The 27,407-nt window shown below is 34.2% G+C and overlaps 1 protein-coding gene across 1 annotated transcript; it reads left to right on the top strand.

Moving 5' to 3' along the window:
* Window positions 1-27,407, top strand: LOC100015767 (serotriflin-like). The gene is made up of 7 exons (XM_007484076.2): window positions 1-264; window positions 3,704-3,832; window positions 9,558-9,648; window positions 12,662-12,807; window positions 19,731-19,828; window positions 22,037-22,122; window positions 26,934-27,407. The coding sequence occupies exons 1-7, from the start codon at window positions 151-153 to the stop codon at window positions 27,059-27,061; spliced, it is 792 nt and encodes a 263-aa protein (XP_007484138.2). The 5' UTR covers window positions 1-150; the 3' UTR covers window positions 27,062-27,407.

Here is a 27,407-nt window from a genome sequence, read left to right as displayed (position 1 = left end):
ACCTTGCAGGATTCAAAGAGCAGTGACTTTGTAATCAAAGGACCTAGGATCAACTACTGCCTCTACTCTCTATAATTTGTGTTTTATCTTAGGAAAATTAGCTCTCCTTTAACCGCTAAGAGCCCTTCTAATTCCAAATCCTATAAACCAATGAAAATAAATTTCTTTTTTATTTCAGATATGGCCCTGAGAAATTTCTACTGCTTGCTTCCTGTGGTTTTCTCAGCACTTCCTGTGGTTTTCTCAGCTGTCTCGATTATTAAGGTACAAGCTCAATTTTATATTACCTGATTGACTTTTATACTAAACAAAGCAGACCAACAAATAAGACAAATTCTCATGCAACCAGAAAAAATAACGAAGGAAGGCAATGGGGTCACCCTGTTTTAGAAATTCTGAATTCCCAATTTATGAAATTATGAAAAGTCAGACCCACACAGTTCTTTGAATACTTGCTAGGAAAGATGTGATGGCAGTGGTAAATGAGGATAAAATATCATAATAAGGCAGAGAGAATATAGGGTTTAATAGTCACAAAGAATACTAGGAGAAATAGAGAAAAGGCTGTAGTTAAATAGCATGGGGAGGGATGGAATGCCAAAGGGAGGCCTGGAGAATGGGAAATAGATGAGGAGGGGGAGAAGCACAATGAATCACTCATGTAACCATAGCTTAGAGCTGGGAGCACTAGACAGAATGCCCCTGGTAGATATGGAAGAGTCCTGGGGGAGTAGGAATTTGAAGTCTCATTTTTATATTATAGTAGGAACAGACTAACTTTTTGCCAATTAGAGGGTAATTCATTAATATATCCAAAACATCTCAAAGTTGATAGTAAAACTTTAAAATTAACATATCTATGCAATTTCAAGGTTGTCAGTAATATTTAGTATACAGTTAGTCCTATTGAGGATGTTTAGAATTTGTCTGAGAACTAATTATCATTGGACTAAAAGACTCTGATAGAAAAGTCTAGATTGATTTCTCTGATTTAGCACATATTGTTAGGATGTGATTTTTGGTTAGTGGCTGACAAAATTTTGCAAATTATGCACCTTTGATTTTTGAGAGAGTTTGTATATGACTTTGGTGTTCGCTCCCCTTTGCAATCTTCCTACTATTGCCTCTTTCTACTGGCTAGTTATAAATTTACTGACTGGAAGGGGAGGTGGTCAGGTGAGTCAGAACAAGACATAAATTTAACACAAACTCTTACTCTCATTGAGGCAAAATGCTTGGGAAAATGGAGTGATTTTCTTATCATTATATTTTAGTCCTAAAGTTCATGAAATGATAGTATCCTAAAAGTAGAAGTGGAAGATAACACAAATTTGTTCTAATCCAACTTTCTCATTATTTTTCAGATGAGGAAACAGACTCTGGGAGGCTAAGTGACTCATATTTGGTCATATGTGTAGCTGAACTCTGAAACTTTATCTGGCTATATTTGTAGATGTGAGGCTTTATGTTATCATTGTGATACAATTATACAGTTCTTCAAAAAAAAGTTTTAAGTTTAAGTAGAGAGATAATATGGTACAATGAAAAGAATGAGAAATTTGGAATCAACAGACTTGAATTCAAATTTGAGCTCTGATATATTTTATCTGTGTTATCTTGGACAAGTCACTGACCATCTCTGAAGCTTAGTTTCTTTATCTCTGTGAGTATTAAGAAGCAGTTTAGACTAAGTGACTTTTAAAAAAATATTTATTTAGAATATTTTCCATGGTAACATGATTCAAGATAACCTTCCTCCCCTTTTCCTCCCCACTAGCAGAACTGAAAAGCAATTCCAATTGGTTATACATGTACCATTGTTCAAAAATCTATTTCCATGTTATTGATATTCATAATAGAGTGATCTTTTAACATCAATACCCCAATAATATTCCCATCAAACCACGTGATTAGTCATATGTTTGTTTTTTCTGCTTTTCTGCTCCCACAGTTCTTTCTCTGGATGTGGATGGCATTCTTTCTCATAAGTTCCTCTGGATTGTCCTGGATCATTGCATTACTACTAGTAGAAAAGTGAAACAGTAGAAAACATTTGATTATGCCACAGTGTATCAGTCTCTCTGTACAATGTTCTCCTGGTTCTAGTACTTTCACTCTGCATCACTTCCTGGAGGTCATTCCAGTTCACATGGAATTCCTCCAGTTCATTATTCCTTTCAGTATAATAGTATTCCATCATCATCAGATATCACATTTTGTTCAGTCATTCCCCAATCGATAGATACTCCCTCATTTTCCAATTTTTTTGCTATCACAAACAGAGTGGCTATAAATATTTTTTAAAAGTCTTTTTCCTTATTAACTCTTTGGGATATAAATCCAGCAGTGATATGGCTAAGTCAAATAGTAGGCATTCCTTTAAAGCCCTTTGCGCAAGTTCCAAATTGCCCTCCAGAATGGCTGGATCAATTCACAACTCTACTAGCAGTGTATTAGTGTCCCAGTTTTGTCACATCCCTTCCAACATTTATCACTTTCCTTTGCTGCCATATTGGTCAATCTGCACCTCAGAGTTGTTTTAATTTGCATTTCTCTAATCAGGAGAGATTTAGAATACTTTTTCGTGTGCTTATTGATAGTTTTTATTTCATCATGTGAAAACTGCCTATTCATGTCCCTTGACCATTTGTTGATTGGGGAATGGCTTGATTTTTTGTAAATTTGACTTAGTTCCTTATGTATTTAGAAAATTAAACCTTTGTCTGAGAGTTTTGTTATAAAAATGTTTTACCAGTTTGTTGCTTTCCTTCTAATTTTGGTTGCATTTTTTTTGTTTGTACAAAACCTCTTTAATAATATAATCAAAGTCATTCATTTTACATTTTTCAATATTCTTTATCTCTTGCTTGGTCTTAAATTCCTTCCTTTCCCAGATCTTACAGGTATACTAGTCTATATTTACCTAATTTATTTATGATTTCACTCTTTATATTTAAGTCATTCACCCATTTTGAATTTATCTTGGTATAGGGTGCTAGGAACAACTAGATCCCTGGATGAAACTCTAGGTCTGGAGTTGGGAGGACCCAGATTCAAATCTCCCCCCAAACACTTCTTAACTGTATGATCCTGGCCAAGTCATTTAATTTAAATTGCCTACTTTTTGCCAACCTTCTGTTCTAAAATTTATACTAAGTCAGAAGGAAAGGGTTTTAAAATAAATAAGTGAATGAAGTGATTTCCACAGCTAAATCTATAATCTTATGACTCTCTGACAGAGATGAATATCTACTTCCTATGAATGCTGCCCTAAAGTATTTTCTTTTTAAATGTCTTTGTAGTCCTATTCATAGACTATTATTTGCTGCCTACCTCTTAGCTATTATGATATATATTTGTGACATGTATACATTCATAAATGCACATCAATATCATAATAAGTCATCTAATTATGTCACTTTCCTAATCAATAATTGATCAACCATCAATGAGCATATATAAATATAGATCTAAGTATGTATATAAATAGCTACAGTAGATATATATAGCAATATCATGTATATATACACTATACATACACATACACATATGCATACAAAGAGCGAAATAAGGCATTCAATAATTCTGTATCAGATGAATATTTCCTTTTAAATATGCACACATATAGCTTAAAATTTTTTTAACATTATCATATTCAATCAAAATATTTTGAAACAATCCTGAAGTACCTTTTTTGGAACAGGGTGAACTATTGAAGGTCCCATATGATGCAATTTCTACTAAATCTGTGAATATCCAGGAAGAAATTGTTGGCAAACACAATGCCCTCCGGAGAGGAGTAATTCCCAGAGCCAGAAACATGCTGAAGATGGTAAGATCATGACTTATACAGTGAATGATGTGTAATCTTCCTTCATCAGTAAGAATCTGCTGACATTTTCTCGCCCCAAGTTTAAGAGACTTGGATCTTAATCCTGTCACATACATATGTGTGTGACCATCCAATAACAAAAGATATTTATCTTTCAGAGTTCTAAAAAAAATGCCCTACCTTACCTATTAATGAGTAAATAATATTTTTAAAAAAACAGTTTAGGAGCAGTGGCAAGTTGAGTAACCACAGAATCTTCTTTTCCAGGAATAGGAATTAAGATGCCTTCAGGTCAGGAATGGCCTTGAAGTTCTGGCTCATTATACTAAGAAAGAAAATTGAAACTGAGGAGGATATAGGAATTCCCTTCCCTCCAGAATAAAGAAGAGAAATTGGGTGAAAGACCAGGATAAAGGGTGATGGAACTCTAGCCTAAAAGCCACATACCCAGAAATGTTCAGAACTGGTGAGGGGTGTTGGGCATCATAGATAGATACAGCTATCAATATGATCATTCTAAAGCACAGTTATTACATCCTTGCTCAACAACTGATCAGCAGTATGTCATTATTAAATGTCTTCTATTTTTTGGTCAATATACTATGTGCTAGAGATGAAAAGAAATTAATAAATTAATAATAGGACTTCTCTCCTCCGGGAGCTTAAATTACACTGGTGAAAACCAATTAAGAAATGAAATGCAAAATATACTTGTAAATTTTAAAATAATTAAAAGATAATAGGAGGAGGAGAAAATACTATCAGATAAGGCAAATTGAAATGACTTTATATATAATATGGTATTTGATCTAAAATTTGAAGAGGGTTTCCAATTGGTTTTTAGGACATGATTTAAGTTCCTCTGCCATTTAAAGTTTTTAAAATCTCTCTCAACTCTGTCTTCCCAGCTTCATACATACTCTCAATAAGCACCTATTAATTGTTTACTATATACAAAACTATCTACTAATTTCTAAAGAGAAGAAGATCTGGGTCCTGCTCTCCAAGGGCTCACATACTAATGGGAAAGACAACTTGTGAAAGAAAAGTCTCTTGCCTTGCCCTTACCACTCTTCTGCCTTGGAACCAATACACAGTAGTGACTCCAAGACAGAAGGTAAGGGTTTAAAAAAAAAGAGAGAGAGAAGTCATTCACCAAGTGTTTGACATATAGTCAAGGAGGGAAGGTAATATATGAAATGAGTCTTAAAGGAATTAAGGCAGTAAGAAAAATTGAAGAGGTGGGACATTCTAAACAGGGGAGAATCACCAGCAAAAAGGAATAGAAAGACTATGAGATGTCTCTTGTAAGGAACAGCAAGATCAAAATTCTTTGAATCATAGAGTACATAGAAGGAGATAAAGTTTAAGAAGACTCTAAAGGTAGGAAAAGGATAACTTGTGAAAGATTTTAAATGCCAGAAGTTTTCATATTTGCTCTGGGTAGTAATGTGTAAGAGAGAAATTGCAAGGCAAGCATGCAACACAAACCTGAGGACAGAAGAGCTGTCAATCACGAGGAGCATTCCATTTGGCAACCAGGAAAGACAGTTGGAGCCAAGCCAGGCTGAACTGGGCTTAATTTACTTCTCACTTAATCTGAGAGAGACCCCTCTTTGGCTTCTGACAGAGTGGTGGAGAAGAAGCTGGGGTTTCTGGTTTTTGGACTAAGTTTTAGCTGCTTGTGGCCTGAAGTTTTTGCTGACTGACTGATATTTATCTGGCTGGTTAAAAGAAGAAAAAAGAAAAATATGTGTCCTCCAAACTCTCTGACTGTCCATTCTAGTGACTGATTGCCTTTTCCCCAATATCATCCAAACCTGCTAGACTAGAGGAACCCCCCCATCCCTCTCACCTCATCCTCCATCCTTTCCTGTCTTCCCCAATAAATCCCTCACTTGAGAAAAGAGTATCTTCTCTAAACCTCACAGTTCACCTTGAGTTACTTAGAAGGTGGCTGACTAAAAGGGGGGAGGGAAAGGGAGACAGGACGGAGGCATTTGAGGGAGGAGGGTAGGCGAAATCTTGATCCATTAGCCATCCAGTATAATTAATAGACACCTTCTGAAGTATCCCCTCTATTACAACAGAAACCTCAAAGTATCCCCTCTATTACAATAGAAATCCCAGAAGTAGCCCCTTTATTACAACAGTATCTCCTTTATGTTTATTCTGCAAATACCTTTTCAAACAGACCCTATACTCTGGCAGGTTTTAGTTCAAGTATACACACCCTCAGAAGTATCTCTATCTCAGAGTATCCCCTTTATTACAACTTATAGCAGGTTTGGATGATATTGGGGAAATGGCAATCAGTCACTAGCATGAACAGTCAGAGAGATAGGAGGACAAATTTTTCTTCTTTCTTCTTTTAAAAATAGAGAGAGAGGAAAATGGAATTGTTATGTTAGAGAAGCCAGTGTCACTGGATGGAAGACTGTATGTCAAGAAAGGTGTAAAGAAGACCAGGAAGACAGGAAAGGTCTTGGTTATAAAGGACTTTAAATACCAAAAAGAGCATTTTGCATTTGTACCTGGAGGCAATAGGAAGCCAGTGAAGTTTAGTGAGTAGGGGAAAATTGATCCCATAGTTAATATCAGATTCCCTTGCTGCAAAATTTTTCTGATATTTTTTTTCCTGAGCCTTGAGCTACGCATAGGCATTTCTTCTGTTGGTCTTTTTAATGCCTATGAATCCCAGTCATACAACATCTTACAAAATCTTGAAAAGCGCAAATAGCATCAACACACTTGTGGCAAAGGGAACACCAGTAGTTAATTCTCTTCTGGCATTTCCTCCATCACAGAAGATGTGTTCCATTGTCCCCATAACTCCTGATACACTCACCTTAATGGGGAAGGGTAAAATAATTTAATTATTGTACTTAAGCAGTACAAAGCATCATTTGTGACAGAATGAAACAAAAAGATAGTTAAATTGTCATGGGGATGAGAATGGTTTATAGCAAAATTGTTATGATAGAATAAGGCCCTGGAAGATTTGGTGGACAAAAGCTAAACATGGCAGGTGGTACACAAGATGGAAGATTATAGAAAATGAACCTTACTTCATAATTTTTCACCCTTGGATCAATCCTATTTACAGGTCAAAATTTGCCCTAGGGCAAATGGAAGAATCAGAAATTGACCTTAGGCTGACTTTTCTTTTATAAATTAGTTTATTGGGGGCAGCTGAGTGGCTCAGTGAATTTGGAGCCAGGCCCAGAGACTGGAGGTCCTGGGTTCAAATTTAGCCAAAAAGAAAAGTACATGTAGAAGACACTGGGGAAAATAGCCTGGCTAGAAGGGATGGTTCTTTTGAAGTGTGAAGTGACAAAATTAAGATGAGTCTAAATTATAAAAATCCTTGAATGCCAAGATAAAACACACACACACACACACACACACACACACACACACACACACACACACACACAAACACAGAAGCAATGTGATGTAATGGGGAAATGATAAGTTCTTAAACATGAGAGTAATATCTGGGAAAAAATAATTTGAGGAAGCCATGCATGGTGGCCATATTCAGGATGCATCACCACTAATCCCAAAGTACTAAGGCTGAGAGCTGGCCAGGGTCTGAGGGTATATTCTAGAAATACTTGAGGGTTTTCTGAATTTACTGCAGTTATAAATTTTGCAAATGGGTACAGTTAGTCACAAGGTACACAGGACGGGGACAGTGTGAATAGTTTTACACAAATTTCAGAGTTGGAAGGAGAATTAGGGTTTATCAAATTAAGCATTTCCATAGGTGAGGAAACTGAAGGCAAGGGTAAGAAATGACTCTCTCATAGTGATATGGCTAGTTTTTTTTGTTTTTGTTTTTTGTTTGTTTGTTTTATTGTACAGAGACCAGAACTAAGCTTTCTTGACTCTTGGCCCAGAGCCATTAGGACAACAAAACAACAATAATCATGTCAGTATTAGTCCTCAAATGCTATTCTCTATAATTACATTTATTTCAATTTCAGACTAAATTCAATTCAATGATCATGAATAGGGGGAGGGGGAGAAAGGGAGAGAAATACAGACAGACAGATAGACAGAGACAAAGAGACAGTGACAGAGACAGAGAGACAGAGACAGAGAGGAGAGATGGGGAAAGAGGGGAGAGAGAAGGAAGAAAGGGCAAGAGAGGGGGGAAGAAAGACAGAGAGATAGAGAGATAAAGACAGAGAGAGACAGAAAGGAGAGAAGGGGAGAAAGGGGAGAGATGGGAGAGAGGAAAAGAAAGAGAGGGAAGAGGGAGAGAGAGATTTCAATTCAATCAAAATTGCAAATACCCATGGGGAATAATTTTAATAAATATGAAATTGAATGCCTCATATGAGTATGGATTCTTTCATCTCCATCTTCTTGTTATTATGTCCTAAGCTATTGGGTTAACTGGATCATTTTGTGCTAGAATAACCAGTTGTTGTTTTTTTATTTTTTAATGGAATAATGTAAAATATAAAATGGATACTTTTAAGTAATTCACCCATCTCACCACTAGATGGAAGGATATACACATGATTTTAGTTTCATTAAGGCTACCTATGTTCCTTGTTCTAAAGTACAGCTTCAGAGACTTTATAATCACCTGGCAAACAGAATCCCCAATCTCTTTGGGGAATATATTGTATTGATATTGCATTATTTTGGAAGGAATAAATTAGGTGGATACCCTCTGGTTGTTCTGTGGGAGAGCTTGGACAAGAATCTTACAGGATGAGTAGGCATGAATGGACTGTGACCTGCATTGATGGAAGGAATCCCCAAATCATTGAAATTATAGAGATAGTGACATATCAGATTGTGAAGACTAATCCTTGGAAGCCATTGGAATTAAAGCACTTTAATCTGGAAGGTGTCATAAGATTTGCTAACTTGATGGAAAGGGAAATAGAGAAGCAGAATGTTTTAGTGAATAGAAAACTGGCTTTGAAGTCAAGAAAATGGTGATTTGAATCTTGTCTTTGACAAGGACTCTGAGATGAGATCTTGTATAAGTTACTAAACCTCTTAGTATCTGAGGCAACTTTCTCAGACAATAAATTAAAGAATAATTACTATTTTTCACTGGAAAAAAAGAGCTTTCTCATCCAGAAGCCCATACCCCAGTTTATGAGGTCCAGTTAAAAACAAACATACATACAAACAAACAAAAAAAAAACAGATCTACAGAGGTGACAATGTTTATATCTACTTAGTAGTCAAAATTTGAACCCTGGGTTCCTATGGTTATGGAATATTATATTTAGATCTAAAAGCACCTGTGTAATGCCCCTCTGAATTCTTCTATAACTCCCTCCCAGAGAACACCTTCTTCTAAGTCTTGTTATATGTCTTATGTACTAGTGGGCTATTCTAGTTGTACATCTGTTGTTTCTCTGTCTCTGCATATAAGTAGTTTTTTTTTTCTGATCATGCATTACTATATCTTTAGCTACTTCTTATACATAGTTCATCACTGATGAGATGTTACAATTCACCATTTATCTTTCTAAATGATCTCAGACCACCTACAAATGTAGCTCCAAGATTTGTCTTAGAAAAATTTAGCATCGATCTGTTTTTTGTTTTGTTTTGTTTGTTAACTTTTCTACGACTATGAGAAAATTTCATTGTTTAAAATGAATAATTATGCTAAGCTAAATTTAAATACCAAGAAAATATGTTATAAGCTAGTTACATTATGTAACAGATTCTTATTCTTCAACTTAAGGAATGGAATGAAAAAGCAGCACAAAATGCCAGAAACTGGGCAAAAGAGTGTGAGATGACACATAGTGCCACATTCAAGAGGCAGATTACAGGTAGGTACATAGTTATAGTTATCCTAGAGGACTTTTTAGCAAGTCCCAGGTCTGGTCATTCAGGGTGAACAGTACGGTGCTGATGAAAAGAGTCACAAGACCTGAGTTTGAATCTGTGCCCTGTCACATACCACCTTTGTAATATTGGGTGAATCACTTTATTTCTCTGGTCTTCAGTTTAATCATCTATAAAATGAATGGCTTGGCCTAGATCATTCCTCTTTTTTTACATCTTTCAATGAGATATTTACTAACATTTATTTGGGTAAATGCATTTTATCTACTAGCATATATTTGAGAAAAACTAGATTTCCAAAGAAATGATATCAGATGATGGGAAGAAAACATGATGGAAATTAAATGTTTTTACTTGAGAACCAAGAGCTTTAAAATTCAGAGAATGTCTTCCAAGTCTATCTTCAATGATCCCCAGTTGAATGCCCCTGCTCTACATGTCTTAAGTATTATTTTTAAGAATTGCATGCATACTGATATTTCTCTGACAAATTATATTTTAAAATGAATCGTAGACACTGCTATTTCAGAATATTAAAAAAACACTTTGGCAAAGATTAGGCCATACTAGCTTTTTAAAAATACTTTACCTTATATTAAAATTCCATAACTTCTCCAACAAATATCACTGATCACAGATATGCTAAGGAGGGTCAAGAACTTATACAAAGTCTCTGATGTGAGTCTAGGTGATTTCTGAAGTCCTTTGCAGATTTAGATATTAGATTTTTTGATTGAAGGACATAGTTGATGCTAACATTTTAATATTACTGTGGAGGTCTACTTTCTCTAATTTCTAAACATAGAGGGGAAAAGAACCAGTAAGAACCAATATTGGGGGGGGGGGCTCAACTAGGTGACTCAGTGTATTGAGAATGAGGCCTAGAGATGAGAGGTCCTGGGTTCCAATCCGGTCTCAGATTCTTCTTAGCTGTGTGACGCTGGGCAAGTCATTTAATCTCCATTGCCTAGCCCTTACCACTCTTTTGCCTTGGAACCAAAAAATAGTTTTGATTCTAAGATGGAAGTCAAGGGTTTTAAAAAAGAATCAATATGTTTGTTATTAAGGTAAGCAATGGGTGGATAGATGATGAATGGATTGTTCATGAATGCGGAAAGAGAGAGAGAAAAAAAAGTTTTACATATATAAATAACCACAGAGCTCTGGGCATATCTTAGGAAAATCTTAGGAAAATAAAACCTTAGGAAAAGTTTAAAAAGCGTAGTATTATCCCTTTGCTTACTTGGAAGAACAAACCTATAATTCTAGGGTCCAAAACCCCCTTTTTTCACAATGTATCTTTTTTAAAAATTTCAATCAGTCATAAAAATAAAGTTTTACAATATTTTTTATTTGACATGTTGAATCAGTCATTCAACATCATTTATGAAAGAACTTTTAATACTACATAAGCAATTAGACTCTAAGTATATCCTTAATTGTTATTTCATTTTTTGTCAACAGTAAATATTACTTATATGTACAATTCACAGTCTTGGAATATTCTATGTTAATGTTGGCAGAGCAAGTTGAAATAGATCTGTTTTACAAGAGGATTATCTCCCAAGAGGAGTTTTGACAAATGCCATCTTTTACAAATACAAAAATTATTCTCTTGGCAATTACACGCTAGCAGGAAATAATTACCATTCTTCTATAACTGAGTTGGCAAGTTACACCTATTCTTCTTTGGCTTTTTCAAGAGAGCCATACAAATAGTAGTACATCAGAAGCACATGCTCACTCAGCAGCCACAATCAGTTTCTTTCTTCTTTCTCTACTGCCAAATGAACAAAAGAGAACATTTGAACTCTAAAAGTAAATGTAATTTAGTATACATTTACAAAACCTCTACTATATCAGATATTCTTCTGGGCAATATGACTGTAATTGGGAAAATGAATATTATCTTAAGAAAATACCTTACCTTCTGTCTTAGAATTAATACTGTGTATTGGTTCCAAGGAAGAATCAATAGGCAAAATAGATTTAAGGAACTTGCCCAGGGTCACAAAGCTAGGAAGAGGCTGAGGCCAGATGTAATCCCAGGACTTCCCACGTCTAGAGTTGTCTATAAATCCACTGAGTCACCTAGTTGCCCCTAAGTAGTCTCTTCTTTCAAAGAACTCATATGCTAATAAAACTAGCAATATGGGATAGTTCATGCTTAAGAAGTAAGTAGAAAAAAATTATACTACTTCACTGTAGTGAATTGTAATTAATTCCGTAATTAATAAGTAAAAGAAGAGAATATTTTTCTATATGACGAACACAGTTGATAGAATTTCATGCTGCATCAATAAGATTTGAATTTTTTAAAAAGTCTTTGATACTTTCCAGAATGAGTTAGATGGGAGACCTTAGTCATCTCTAATGTTTTTCTTTCTTTTTCTCCTTTTCTCTTTCTGTTTTCTTTTCTTTCTGCTATCAAGATCCACTTTCTGTACTTCCAATTTCTAACTGTATAATACTATAATATATGAGAATATATTATAGAAATGACATGATTTTATATATAATAATCAATGTACTTATTATTCCTATATAGATTTTATTCTTTTCTTGTGATATATTTATGCATTGTGTAAATATTATATATAATAGTAAATATTACATATGTGTCTATAATAAGTTCAAGGTTAATTGGGTCCTCTGGGCTATCAACAACAAAACTAGAGTATTATATGATCAGTTCTTGGTCGCCTATGGAGAATAGACACTAAAAGGAGAGAACTGAACTGAGTATTAGTGATGTGACTGATTTGGTCATATATATGTCACTGCTTCAGTAATATCAGGAGGATAGAGAATGTGCAAAATATGAAGGAAGAAAAAGATGTATGGCAGATCCATTTTAAAAACAACCACAGAAAGATTTATTGAGGTCCTATAATGTGCAAGTAATAGAGTTAAACAAAATTAAATAATGGCCTTGCTGACAAATGTTTTATATTTACAAATGGATAATGTTTGATCCTAAGACTTCTATTTTTCCAGATATTTTTTGTGGAGAAAATTTGTTGTTTTCCTCTGATCCTCTGTCATGGTCAGATGTAATCCAAATCTGGTATGATGAGTCAGAAAACTTCAAGTATGGCTTTGGACCAATAAAACCAGGATTAGTTGTTGGGCACTATACTCAGGTAAGTTGTATAATGATATTTTATTCAGTTTAGTAATGCATTCTCAATTATATATAAATAGTTATAAGTGAATATGGGGTAACTAGATGGTGGTATGGATAGAGTTCCAGATCTGGAGTTAGGAAGACTCATCTTCCTGAATTCAAATCTGGACTCGGGCACTTACTAACTCTGTGACCCTGGGCAACTCACTTAAGGCTGTTTGCCTCATTTTATTCATCTGTAAAATGAGCTGTAGAAGTAAATGGCAGACTACTCTAGTATCTTTGTCACAAAAACATTAAATTAGGTAAAGAATTGAACCCAACTGAAAGCTACTGAACAATAGTGAATAAATTAGAAATGTATTCTAGTCACTTCCTTTTTTACCTAAGTATCACAGAAATCTACGGTTTATTTTGATGGGAACACTTTCCAGTGATATAGATCATAATATCTTTATAGTTACTCAAGTAGGTGTTCTTCATGAGTTGGCTACCATGAGACTAAATTGGAGATGTGTATGACTAAGTGTAGTTTAATTAGTCTTTAAATGTGAAGTCTATGACTGAAATTATATCCAAAGCCTTTCTCTTTTTGCAAGACTGTCTTAGTCTTGAAAAACTGAGGATTATCTAAGTGCTATACTGATATACTAGAGGACTTCCATAGAGTCACTAACAATGGCATCACATTAAATTTAGAAAATAGGATCAATGTGGGGGTTTTGTTTATTTAAATTTTTTATGTTTTTTCTTCTTTGATATTCTTTTTAGTTTTTTTCCTCAGATTAAAATGTTTGCACTCATTTTATATAGATCCTTTTTGTTTCTCAGTTAATCAATTTATTAACTTGATAATTTTAATAGATATTCTATATTTTAACATGTACTCTGGGGCAAGTTTAGTAATATTCTGCTATGTATCATGTAAAATAAAAAAGAAATATGATCACACTCATCCCAAGAATGTTTTATCTATTAGTTAATAAGCTAGTACAATGAAGCACTCAGAGAACAACTGCACACTAAAATATGAGATCAATTAAAGGAGAAAGTGATTTATGTATTGAGAGATGGCTCCTAACATTCTTGCTTGTTTTTATTCACTATAATACATTAACCTGGGTTAAGTTAAAGAGAAAATCTATAGGTAATAGAGAATTTTTTATTTCTACTTTAAGATTCTTGCTTTCATATTATGCCTCCTTTAAACAAATGACCCCATTTGATTAAATAATTGCAAACATATTTTGGCATATATTTTAGAAAATTATTTCAATGACACATCTTTGATTTCATCAGTGGATTTCACCTTCTTCAAATGGAAGTTGAAACTTTATGATATTTTCCCATAAATATGATGTAGATGATTTCCCCAACACTAAATATTCCCTTCTTGGACAACTGACAGAATTTTTAGTATACTTCACTGCTTCACATTCTCACTAAGAGTGATTTACCTTCTTTTCTAGTCATATATGTGTGTGGTAAGATATTTTATGACATTTTTGATGTACAAATCATTTTTAGTAACATCAAACAACCTATTTATGCACGTCTTTCCTTTACTTTCTGGCTTCTAATTTTAATGCAAAGATTGTAGTTTTTTGAATCTCACCATCATATAAAAATATTAGTTTTAAAGAGATAGGATTTATGCTACATCAATGAGATTTAGAGTTTTTTAAAGAATTAGACACTTTGCAGAATGAGATAAAAATCTGACTTTTGCTTCTTTTTACTTCAATATCAAAAGAGATCATGGTCTCGCTAAAAGCTTAAGATTGATAGCCTCTCTTGTCTACCTACAATCATAGTCTTTTCATCCATTTATATAATGAATTCAATCAAATAATTAATCAATAAATATTCATTAGGAGACTATTATGTTCGGTTCTATGTTAAACCTCAGGTAAAAAGGGAAAAGATAGTTTCTGTACTTAAGTCACCTACAATCTAATGGGGAGGACAGCATGTAAACAAATATAGAAAAAGTAAGCTATCTATAGGATAAATAGGAAATAATTAACAAAAAGAAGACATTAGATTTAAGAGGGATTGTGAAAGGTTTCCAATAAAAGGTAAGACTTTATTTGCATCATAAAGCAAGCTCTTAGGCAGAGCTGTGGAGGGGGAACATTCCAGATATGAGGGACAGCCAAAGAAAATGCCCAGAGCTGATAAATGGAGTGTCTTGCTTGTGGAGTGGACAGGAGGCCAGTGTTGCTGGGTTGAAGAGTACTTGGCATAATATATAAGAAGACTGGAAAAAGTAGGTTATCAAGGGATTTGAATGCCAGACAGACCATTCTGTATTTGATCTATAAGGTGATAGGGAGCCACTGGAGTTTATTGAGTAGTAGAGTTACCTGGTCAAACCTGAACATGAAAATTACTTTGGTGACTGGAGGATGGATTAGAATGGGGAGAAATTTGAGGCTAACAGACCTACCACAAGGCTATTGCAATAATCTAGGTGAGCTGACAAAGACTTTCACCATACTGTTCGAAGTATCAGAGAAGAGAAGGGGGAATATTCAACAGATGTAGCATGTTTAAACAGTTTAAATCAACAGGCCTTCACAGTTGCTGGGATATGAAGGGTGAGAGACAAAGAGGAATCCAGGATGACTTCTAGGTTGTGAGTATAAGGACCTGCAAGGAAAATGTTGTGCTCTACAGAAATAGGATTTAAGGGAAAGAGATAATGATGAGTTCTGTTTTGGACATGTTAAGTTAAAGATATATCTTCTGCATCAAGTTTGAAATGTTTGAAAAGTAATTGGAGATGAGATTTTGGGGGGTCAGAAGAAATGTTAGAGCAGGTTAGGTAAATTTAAGGATCATCAGCATAGTAATTAAATCTATGGAAGTTGATGAGATTATCCAGTTAAGTAGTTTAGGGGCAAAAAGAAGATGACCAAAGAGAGAACTCTGAATGACACACCCATGGCTAAGAAGGTATGATCTGGATCAGAATTTAGCAAAGGAGACTGAAAAGGAGCAGTCATATAGACAAGAGTAAAACCAAGAGAATGGAGCACTCTGAAAATCTAGAGAAAATGGGATATCAAGGAGGAGAATGTGATCAATATGGTCAAAGGCTGCACAAAGTTGGAGAAGAATGAGAACTGAGAAAAGCCCATTGATTTTTTTTACTCATTTACTCAATTACTCAATTACTCATTGTCTTGTGGATATTTTTCATACTTTCTTCCCCCTATGAGGTACAAAATGTCTTAAATTGACATATCTTCTTATCTCTGCTGGTTTAAATTCTATGCCTTCTTTATCATGCTTCCTTCTTATGATCTCCCTTCTCTCAAATCAGAAATTATCTTTCCTTTTCCTCAAAATTATGCAACATGGATATGGCTTTGGACTCAGCCATGTGGGCACTGGAACCCACCCATCCTATCTCACCTCCACTGGTCCTTGAACCAACAGCTTTGAGCCCCACCATCTTATATCTGGCCCCAAGCACCAAGATATTACTGTTAACTCTATACTTTGGCAATCCTATAGGTAGCTCTGGGGCAGGGGAAATATGCCTTTGACATGCTTTACTAAATTTCCCGAGCCCTCATCTGTCTGTTTCCTATTTACGCAAAGCCTGTCACCATAAAACAATTGATTCATCTTAAAATATTCACTCAACAATAAGTTTAAAAAGTGGTAATCATATAATTTACTCAACAAAAGGGAAAATTAGAAATAACCACAAAATAACAATCCATCCATATGCCTGGGTCACACTCTTCCTCCAATGCACAGATTATCCACACAGAAGTTGAGATAAATTTAAAGAAATTCAACAGGAAGTTATAGAAGTAGGGAAATCTACTTGCCTAGGAAAACTCATAACTCCTGAATCCAGTCTTCATCTCTGTGGGTCCCCTGAAGAACAATCTATACCAAACACAGCTTTGCTAAGTACTTCTCTTGTATTCCTCATTTCTCTGTGACTAGGGAAGGCTACTCTCCTTGCAAACTAATGAGGCAATGCCAAGCTTTTTTTCACTTATAAGTAGAAAGCTGAGAAAAAGAACAAAACAAAGTTACACACTTTCAATGATAAATATTTCCTTCAGCCAGAGAACTATCAGTCTCCTCAGATCAGCAAGCTACTAAGAAATTCTGCTTCACACCCTCCCCTCCAATTACCTGTAATCATCTTCATAGCAAATTGTAGATACAATACTTATCTTTCCCCGGTTTTTCTCTCTCAAAGCAGAAGAGACAGTAGAGAGCATGAAAGGAACCTTTTAAAGTATTTCTTCATGATTTACTTTGACCAATTCTGCTTATACAGATGTTCTTTATCTGTCATCTTCAACAGATTATTTTTAGAAAGGGATGTTAACTTTCATTTTCCACAAAATTTTAATTTGTATCATGAATTGTCATATTTTTCTATTCCATGTTATAGTTATTAATACATATGTATAACTTTTAAATTAGACCCAAATTTGTGTCGTATTTAATTTTCTATTTATACTAGTACTTAATGAGATGCTGTGCACATTCAAAATCCTTGATATTTTTTGAAAAAAATTTTATTTAATCAGGTTAATATGAGAGAGTAGAGCAATCAAAAAGAATGTCAGAAATCAATCAATAATGTAATTAACAAACAAAGTATTTACTATGTGTCAGGCATCATTCTAAGTACAAAGGAAAAGTATATATTATCTTTGCACTTAAGGATTTTCTGCAAGGAAATTTGAACAGAGATATATAAAAGATTAATTCAAAATGAATTGAAGGAGGGTGAAGCCAGGTAACTTAGTGGATTGAGTCAGGCCTGGAGATGAGAAGTCCTAGGTTCAAATCTAGCCTCAGACACTTCCTAGATGTGTGACTCTGGGCAAGTCACTTAACCTCCATTGCCTAGCCCTTACTGCTCTTCTGTCCTAGAACCAATGTTTAGTGTTTTTTAAAAAAATGGACTGAACGTATTTGTAGAGGAAAAAAAGGAACTAGCAATTGGGGTAAGTAGGAAAGGCTTTCTGGGTTTCTGCTGGCAAAGGAAATTATGGATACATGAATTAGATTATTCCCATTAACATTTTTTTCTTCTGATCAGATTTATTCAATAAGTTCTTTCTTGGTATTTACTTGGTTTCCAAAATAATTGTCTTGCTGCAAAGATAATTGTTCACTAGAAAACATTCATGTGAGGCTGTTTAGTAGTTTTTTTAACCACAATTTAATTTGACTTTTTGATACAAATCTATTCTGTGTATGTTTAGTTGACAGGAGACAAGTTTTCCCTAAGGCCTGTCAGCCTCAAATAAATCTCCCTTTCAAGTCATACATTTCCTTATAATTGCAATTTTGATTAATCTGTTGGATTTCAAGATATATAGATCTTAGAGACAAAACTTTGAAACATAGAGAAAAATTGTAATTGAAAAACCTTTTTTCAGATCATAATCTCTATCATTTTCTGTTATGGAAACTAATATCTTCACCATTTTCCTTAACTATCTCTTTTGTTTCCATTTGATCTCTCTACATTATCAAACTAAGAAAATTTAGATCTAATCTCATGGGAAATATGTTCACAATTAGGAGGTACCTGCCATGTCTAAAAAGGATTTAGCAAATTCAAAGCTTGTGTGGACTGAGTCTAAAGACCTATATTTATGATTGGCCTGGCAAGCATGTACTTTCAGGTCCCTCTAAGAAAGAGAATGCCATGTTTCTTCTATACTCCCTCCTCTCCGACGTAATTTTCTGTAGGACTACCACTAGAAAAATGATGAGGATACTGATCATAATTTTTTCTATCCAGTTCTCCTTTGGGGTATATAATTCTTTCCTTTGAAGTAAGTTTCAGGTATTATACAATAATGAGTCCAGCATTGAACTGTGCATATTTTTTGCTAGTGTTTCCTGGAGTGTACCCCATAGTGAAAAAAGTCAAGACTTAGGACTAGTTATCCAAAAATGTACGGTAATTGCTTAGGCAAGCTTGGCAGGATACTCTAATAACCAAGTTATTTTATAGCTATTTACAATTGGGTAAGACTAATAATAATTCATTTCTCCTTTCCTTGGTTCTCCCCAAACAAGTAGTTTTAGAAAAGTGGACCCCAACACAAGTTATATGGCTGAATGGAAAAAGTAATTATCTGTTGAAACTGATTCAGACTTCTTTGATATTTACAACTGGAAATAAGAAGAGAAGGAAGTGACTAGTACTTCCTATCTTCTAATGTTCAGCAAAATATCAGGTTTTTTTTCTCTTTACTCTTCTCTGATGATCATGTAATGTCTGGGCCCAGTATGAATATCAATTTATAGTCTAGTTCATTGTCCTTCCAGGGATACTTGTGTGTGAATGCTAAAGAATAGATTCTTTATTTATGAAATTCATATTAATGTACTTTGAGTTTATTATTGAGGCAGAAATATCCCTGACAGTCCACATGCTGAATAGTTATAATTAAATGTGTTTTTCTCTTTACTAAATGAAATGTGTTCTTATTCAGTGACAATTCCCCCAAAGCTGTAATCCTGTCAAATGACAAAAAGGAATTGGAATTTTGAGTGCAGTGGTCTTTTAACAAATGTGGTTTGCTCCCTTTTCTAATAATTCTTAAGGAAGAAAATTAGGCACTATCTCCCTGAAACTTTGTAATAAAGGGCCATCAAATTCCCAGAATAAAATGTAAAAAAAATTTAAAAGAAATAAATCATCAATTTAACTTCCAGACTTTTTTTTCTGTTTTATATACTTTGATTCAAGCTGGAAGGAAGGTAAGGCCTAAGAATGTGAGAAAACACTAATTTTCATCATTTCCTCATATAGGTTTTTTAAAAGCACCTGAAGACTCAAAACAACTTCTTAAACTTTTTAAAAATTCATGGTATTTTTTAAAATGTGTTTAAAAATACAACTGAAGTTTGATAGCCACATTGCTTTTGTCTCTTCAGACTGTTTGGTCCACTTCTTACATGATTGGCTGTGAGGTTGCTCATTGCCCCAGTAGGGAGACATACAAATACTTCTATGTATGCCACTATTGTCATAGGTAGGTATAAATGTATATTTTGAAGTTCATTGTGATTCTAAATAATGTAGTCAACTAAAGCATAATGATTTACCTTCTTGATGATTTCAAAAGTGAAATTCAAATTAACATTTCTTTTCAAGAGAAGTTATTTTCATGAAGTTTGCATTGCTGATTTAATAGCTAACAATAGATTCCTCAGGATTCTTAGTCATAGTTCTTTTATTTCTTGGCCATTAAATTTACACTTAAATGGCTTCATATTCCTAGGGATAGGTGCAACCTTGGGGACTGTCTTTTCACATTCTTCATGTTTACTCTTAATGAAAGTGAAAAATGGAGAGGTAAGTGACTCCCCCAATATCTCACAAATAGTGTCAGAGCTTGGCTGTGAATGCAGGTCCTTATCAGATGTACAAAGAACATCACTTCCCAGTAGCTTTTGTTGTTATTATCAATATTATTGTTGTTATCATTATTATCATCAATTAACATAATCTCCACTGTTGTTGTTTTTGTAGAATAGGAGGAAGGGAGCCATATTAAGAAAACTCAAAATGCCATTAAGTCTAATAATAAGGAATTAGATATGTTCATGTTATAGAGAAACAAAGATCACCATCTCCCTTTGTATCTCAGAATATTCACCTTACTCCCTAAAAGGATCTTTTGTCTTGGAGAAACTCATTTAGACATAAATGAGAGATCCTGAACTAGAGATCTTCTTTTACAACATGGTATCAGGGGTCCCTAAATGGCACAATGGATGGAACACCAGACCTGGAGACTGGAGGTCCTACATTCAAATATGACCTCAGACACTTCCTAGCTAAGTAACCTTTGGCAAGTCACTTAATGTCAGTTGTCTAGGTCTTGCCATTTTGTCTTAGAGTTAACTAATATAAGAGTTTAAAGAAAAACTGTATCGCACTTCTGAAAGTCTAATATGTTTTATTGTATCTAGTGATATATTTATACAGCCAAACATTGTCTAAATACTCTGAGGTAACTAAAATATAAATTCTGGAATAAAAAGCTTACTTCTTTCCATATGAAGCACTTATTATTTCTACGAATAAGCTAATTTACATATGTATATATACATATATATAAACATGCATACTTTACATCTTAGAATGAATACTGTATATTGGTTCTAAGGCAAAAGAATGATAAAGATGAGGCAATTAGGGTTAAGTAACATGTCCAGGGTCACAACTAGGAAGTATCAAAGGCTAAATTTGAACCCAGGACCTCCAGTCTCTGGGCCTGGCTCCAAATTCACTGAGCCACTCAGCTGCCCCCAATAAACTAATTTATAAAAGAAAAGTCAGCCTAAGGTCAATTTCTGATTCTTCCATTTGCCCTAGGGCAAATTTTGACCTGTAAATAGGATTGATCCAAGGGTGAAAAATTATGAAGTAAGGTTCATTTTCTATAATCTTCCATCTCATGTACCATCTGCCATGTTTAGCTTTTGTCCACCAAATCTTCCAGGGCCTTATTCTGTCATTACAATTTTGCTATAAACTATTCTCATCCCCATGACAATTTAACTATCTTTTTGTTTCATTCTGTCACAAATGATGCTTTGTACTGCTTAAGCTATTAATTAAATTATTTTACCCCTCCCCATTAAGGTGAGTATATCAGGAGTTATGGGGACAATGGAACACATCTTGGAATAGAACACAAATGGAAAAACATCTGACTGTTTCAGGGGAAATAATCTAGGACCCCATAATTCAATCCACAAAGGCAAGTTGTCTACCTCTATGTCTCAGGTATCTGGACATACAGGAAGTAATACTTTTCATGTTCCACTGTATATTAAGTCACCTTTCAAAAGAGTCCCAGTTTCAAAGCAAAAATCTCACCTTCCAAAGTAAGTTGAATGAAGTGCTGTATAAATGAAAGAGTTGTAGGTTGCCTTTCTTGTGGTACCAATTACAAATATCATCTTGTGCCTAGGAAATAATATGTAAATTTGTTTTGAAGGAGAGGGTGGAAACCTGAGTGTCAAATTAAAACATAACAGAAAAATGGGTTTGGCATGCCAATAATACAGAGTAGAGTTTATGGACAGTTTATTATCTGAATTACATATGAATGATTACTTATATGATTATGTGGATTTTTCTTATTAAGATAGATGGCATAGTTTCTGCCAAGAGTATAACCCTTGGACAAAACTGTTATTTAATTAGTTCTGATAATTTGGTTTTCTAGGGGAAATAATCCTGATACTTCTACTCCTTATAAGAAGGGGATCCCATGTGGAGATTGCCCCCACCATTGTGAAGATGGACTCTGTAGTAAGTTTTCCAAATCAAGATAACTTAAAGAGAGTAATTGACCACAAAGTCACTGGTCCCAAATAACATCCATAACACTTTTTATTTCTTTTTATTAAGAGAATTTATTTCCAAGAATCTCAGCCCCTTCCTCCCCTTCCCACACCAGAGAAGGCATCATCTGAGAAATATATATGTATATATGCATATATATATACATAGATTATGTCTTCAGTGTTCCCATTTTCCAGTTTATTCTTTATAGGTGAATATTAAGAAGTTATTCTTCAAGTATTAAGTCTGTAGCTATATATAATGTTCTCTTTTCTTTTACACCTTTTGTTATTTACTGTATCTCAGTTATTTTCCAACATTTAGGAGCTTCTCAGTCAGGTTGCCTATGGGATGCAGATAGTGTTATCCTTCTTACCCACACATTTACTAAGAGACTAATTGTAGAGTAGAAAGAACACTAGTTCTGGAATCAGAAGATCTGGGTTCAATCTTTACCTGATTTTGTGTCTATTCTCTTTGTTCCCTTGATCAATCATTTAAGCCCAAAGAACCTCATTTTCTTCATCTGTAAAATGAAACAGTTGGACTACATGGTTTGCAAGGTGTCTTCTAATTCTACATCTTTGATGATCCATGATCTTAGAACAGAGTGAAAAACTGAACTGGATCCCAACATTTGACTTTGCTATCAGATTCTTGGTCCTATAAGCAATGCTAGCACAAAATAAAATCATTAAAGAAATAGGTGTGGTGTTGGTCCTACTTTGCCTCTCTTTTATATATTTTCTTCTCATGTCCTATTTTCCAACTTTCTGCCCATTGAATATACTCTGATCTTAGACATATCTCTTGTTCCCTCAGCCATATTTTAAGCCTTTCTGCCAGAGCCTTTTTCCTATCCTAAATCTCAGAATTTCATAGTCCTTTTCTTTTATTTATGAGTTCCCAGCTAGTTTATGTGATAAAATAATCAATGCTAAGACAATGCTGAAGACTTAAATCAATACCAAACTAATGAATTAATGTGCCACCCTTCCTGGTGGATACTTGGCCTAAGACATTCAGGACATATAATACCTCGACCAAATATGGCAATTGGAAATTTCATGGACACTAGTGTCTCAGAATCATACAATCTTACAGATTATATAATTGGAAAAAAATTCAGAGACCATCTAGTCTAAATATTAACTGATCAATAATAGTTTCCACAAAATCCTTGACAAAAGGTAATCCAGGCTCAACCTGAAAACCTAGAAAGCCATTATCTCAATCCCCTTGGTATCCATTCTAATTGTTAGAGCTTTTTGTTTTGATTTTTTCTCCTTTAAATAGAACTAAATGTGTTACTTTAAAACCTTTGCCATTTGCTCCTTATTCTCCTTCCCAGGCTGAGCAGACAATTCTAGTTCCTTTGACTCAAGGAAACCTATCAATACTTGAAAAGTTATATCCTTCTTAAAACTTTGCTAATTCTGGTTAAAGTTTCCACAGGTTTTCAAATGTGCCCCATATATTATGTTAACCATAACTTACATGATTCCCTTCCAATGGACACACATCAGTTTTATAGTATCATTCCTAAAATAATGCTCCCATAAACAAACAGAATATTCAAGAAATAATCTGGCCATAGGTTATCACTTTTTTCATTCCATGTAGAGATATTATCATTCTATTTGCTCTGGAAAATTATCCATTCTCAATGCAGCCCAAGATAGTATTATTTTTAACTTCTTTATTATTCCATCAACAAACACTATTTTTGACATCTAATCATACGTTTTCTATAAAATTTTTGACAGATCAATCTCTACTCACCATCCTCACCCCTTAATCCAGTTTGGTTATTGTGCAATTGATTCTTTGAACTGAAATTTACATTTATCCCTGTTTGATTTTATCTTAGATTTGGTTGGTCATCTAGTTAGATATATAGTTTTGTAACAACTGATATGATAAACTTTGTCTTGATCCAAGTTGTTGAAAATGTTGAAAAGTGGAGGGTAAAATATGAATTTCTAAGATATTATGCTAGAGACTTCTTTCCAAATCAGCACTGTCATCATCAAAAATAAAATACTTATTAACATTTATGTAGTACTTTAATGACTACAAAGAACTTTTTAAAAAATCATTTCATTCAATATGCATGATAGCTTTGAGATATATAGTATTATTATTTCCATTTTACATATTAACTGAGTGAGAAAAACTGAGACTTGTTCAGGTTTACACAGTGTCTGAGAAATGATCAAAACACAAGATAGTAGTGACTGCAGTTCAATACTTTATCTGCTCTGCTATATAGCTGTCAGAAGATTCTTACCTCAATTATTATGTAGAGGAAGATTATTCTATTTGTTAAACTTATTTGTACTCCTGAGGCTTTAATCATTCAAAATTTCTGAATTTCTCCATTTCATTATTAAGTACGAAGAGAGATTTAAAAATTATGTGGTTGAAATCTAGATAAATTAAACATACAGTTCTTCCCTTATCTTCCAGTCTAGTTACCTTTTCCAAGAAGAAAATGAAATTATTCTGGTCTAATCTGTGTTTCTAACAAAGACTCTTGTCTACTATCTTCAAACTGTCCCGATGATAATAGGCAACATGTTGTGTAATGGATAGAGTATTGAGCTTGAAGTCAGGAAATTCTTTGTTTAAATTCTGCTCCCAACATTTACTCACTCTTTGAGCATGGACACACTATGTAAATTCTCTGAATCTGAAATTTTTAATTTTTTAGAACGCTTAAATCTTGTGGGCCTCATTTTCCTTATCTGTAAAATGAGAAGGTTAGGCTTAAGACACTATAAATTTTCTTCTACCATTAAATCTCTGTCCCTTTGATCTATTAATTAAATAGTTTTCTTCATGCCCACCTTTTCCAACCCTCTGAAAAAGATAAGTGCTTAAAGAATCATGTACCACCTCCTTGAGTGACATTTTATTATTCCTACAAAGGTTATTCACTTGTATAATTTTTTTAAAATTTCATATATAATACTCTATTTATCAAAATATATATGGACTTATATATACATTTATATACCCCATCTTATACAACTTCTAAAACATAGATGGCACTAAAATCTTTTTTTTTTGTTTAACTGATGGTTTTTAGACCATGAAAAATATATTACAACATTCTAATCATCTGGAATTGACTCTCTATTATGTTCCATAAAATCTCTTTTCAAGGTTCTAACTCTATAGCGATTCTAATCTCTCACAATATAGTTTCATGTGTTTTACTGAAAAGACTGAACCCATCTAATCTGAGTGTTCATTCATACCATTTCCATATCCCTGAATTTCTATATATCTTTAGCTATTCTTCATTCTTTTGATTTTGTTTTATTAATTCTTGCTGTCTTGTGAGATCATTAGCTTCTACTTGCCCAATTCTAGTCTTTAAAGACTGGTTTTCAGCTATGATTTTCCTTTTTGGTTTGGTCTATCCTGCTTTTCATGACTTCCAGCAGGTCAATTCTGGTCTCCAATTTTCTTATTACTTCATGTGATTTCTGGGTTTCTTTTTCCAAGTGGGAGATTCTTTTAAACTGTTATTTATTTTCTTTTTTAATTATTTGAATTTCTATTTCTCACTTTTCTGCCATTTTCCTTCTATCTTTCTTACTTGGTTCTTGAACTCCATTTTGAGTTCCTTGAAAGCTCGTGACCAATTTCCATTTTTTTTTAAAGTTTGGATGTGTTTGCTTATTTGTTACTCTCTGCTGTCACCTCTGTATTCTCTTCCTTTTCTGCATAAAAATTATCAAAGATTAAAGGCTTTTTCTGTTGGAGTTTATTTCTTTGGTACTTGTGGATTTTAGTTCCTTCTCGTTGGCAGCCATTGCTGTGCTTATTTTTTTCTCTGTATTATCTTGGCTTCTCAGTCATAAGTCTGTGTGAGGTAGACAGGCAGGTCTTGGTGTAATGGGCTTTAAAGAGTCTTGCCCTGAGTTTATTTTTCCAGTTTCCATTGTGTCTGCCACAGCCAGCCAGGATTTGCCCTGTCTCCCTGCCAGTGCTCCCAGCTCCGAGCTCCATGCTCCCCAGCCTCTGGTCTCAAGTCTCACTGCCAAGGCTCTGTGATGCCCTCATAACACTGTGGTGCTCTTAGCCAGTGCCTGAGAATTTAGATATTGCCTGGCCCTAATTCTGAGTCTGATATGATAGATGGTGTGGGATAAGAGTAATCAGCTCATACTTTGGTAGGTTTAATTTTACCCACTTATAGTTTGGAACTGCCACAGAACTGGCTACCTTCAAGGCTGTGCCCTTGGAAGAGATCCTTCACTCATCTGATTTTGATTTTTGTCCTTTTGTGACAATTGGTTATGAAGAGAGTATGGCCCTTCCTTCTAATCTGCTGCCATCTTAGCCTGGAACAACTTATCTTTAGTTATTCCATAGTCTTAAGAGATATGAAAATCCCTCTTCATTAAGGCTAGTGTTGCCAAACAGTTTATTGTTCCCACACCCTTTGTAAGTAGATTAAGAATTATCTCACATTCTGCACTCTCATCTGTGTTTATTTGCACAGAATATCCCTCATGCATGTACATACATGTGTGTATTTATGTATGTACTTATACATTTATGTGTACATAAAATATATATGTGTGTGTGTGCATGTGTATAAGTACACACACGTATACATCTTGGCTCTTTAATTCTTAACTGAATTAACAATTCTAGGTATAATACTTGGTACATAGTAGATACTTCAAAATGTTTTTAAATTAAATTGGATTTTCTCCTTTCATTGACCATGTCCTATTTATCCAAATCTGTTTGTCTTTCAGCCAATCCATGTGCCTATGCTGATGATGCTGGTAACTGTCCAGATGCTATATCTTCTCTTGGATGTCATCATAAATTAGTTGCTAAAAGTTGCAAAGCTAGTTGCAAGTGCACAACTGAGATAAAATGATGTTGTCCTTCCTTTGGTTCAGGTCACCATCCTTTAGTATATGTACACAGATTTATCTAATGCTAAATGATTGTTTTGGTTTTGTTTTGGATTTTTTGCTTTTTTCTTGCTTCTAAATATCATGTTCTTCTCAAGACCTCAAAAGGCACAGTACTTTTCACATAGTAAGAACTTAACATGTTCAAATTGTTTTCTTTCTTTGGAGGTATAGAGTATAAGCTCCTTGAGAACACATCCTGATTCATATTTGTCTAACTCCAATGCTTGGTACATAGCAGAAATTGAGTAAACTTTTGCTTATTGAATGTTATCAAATAAATGCCAGATGAATGTTTGAATCTTAATT

This window comes from Monodelphis domestica, chromosome 2 (assembly GCF_027887165.1).
Source record: "Monodelphis domestica isolate mMonDom1 chromosome 2, mMonDom1.pri, whole genome shotgun sequence".
In the NCBI taxonomy this organism is placed as follows: domain Eukaryota; kingdom Metazoa; phylum Chordata; class Mammalia; order Didelphimorphia; family Didelphidae; genus Monodelphis; species Monodelphis domestica.
This window is presented reverse-complemented; position numbering and strand designations above follow the sequence as displayed.

What these genes read in the sequence shown, in the direction of transcription:
- LOC100015767 (XM_007484076.2), top strand. Translation starts at nt 151, where the DNA reads ATGAAAATAAATTTCTTTTTTATTTCAGATATGGCCCTGAGAAATTTC. An exon ending in CCAGAAACATGCTGAAGATG is followed by an intron (nt 3,833 to 9,557) that starts GTAAGATCATGA and finishes CTTCAACTTAAG; the next exon opens with GAATGGAATGAAAAAGCAGC. An exon ending in TTGTTGGGCACTATACTCAG is followed by an intron (nt 12,808 to 19,730) that starts GTAAGTTGTATA and finishes TTGTCTCTTCAG; the next exon opens with ACTGTTTGGTCCACTTCTTA.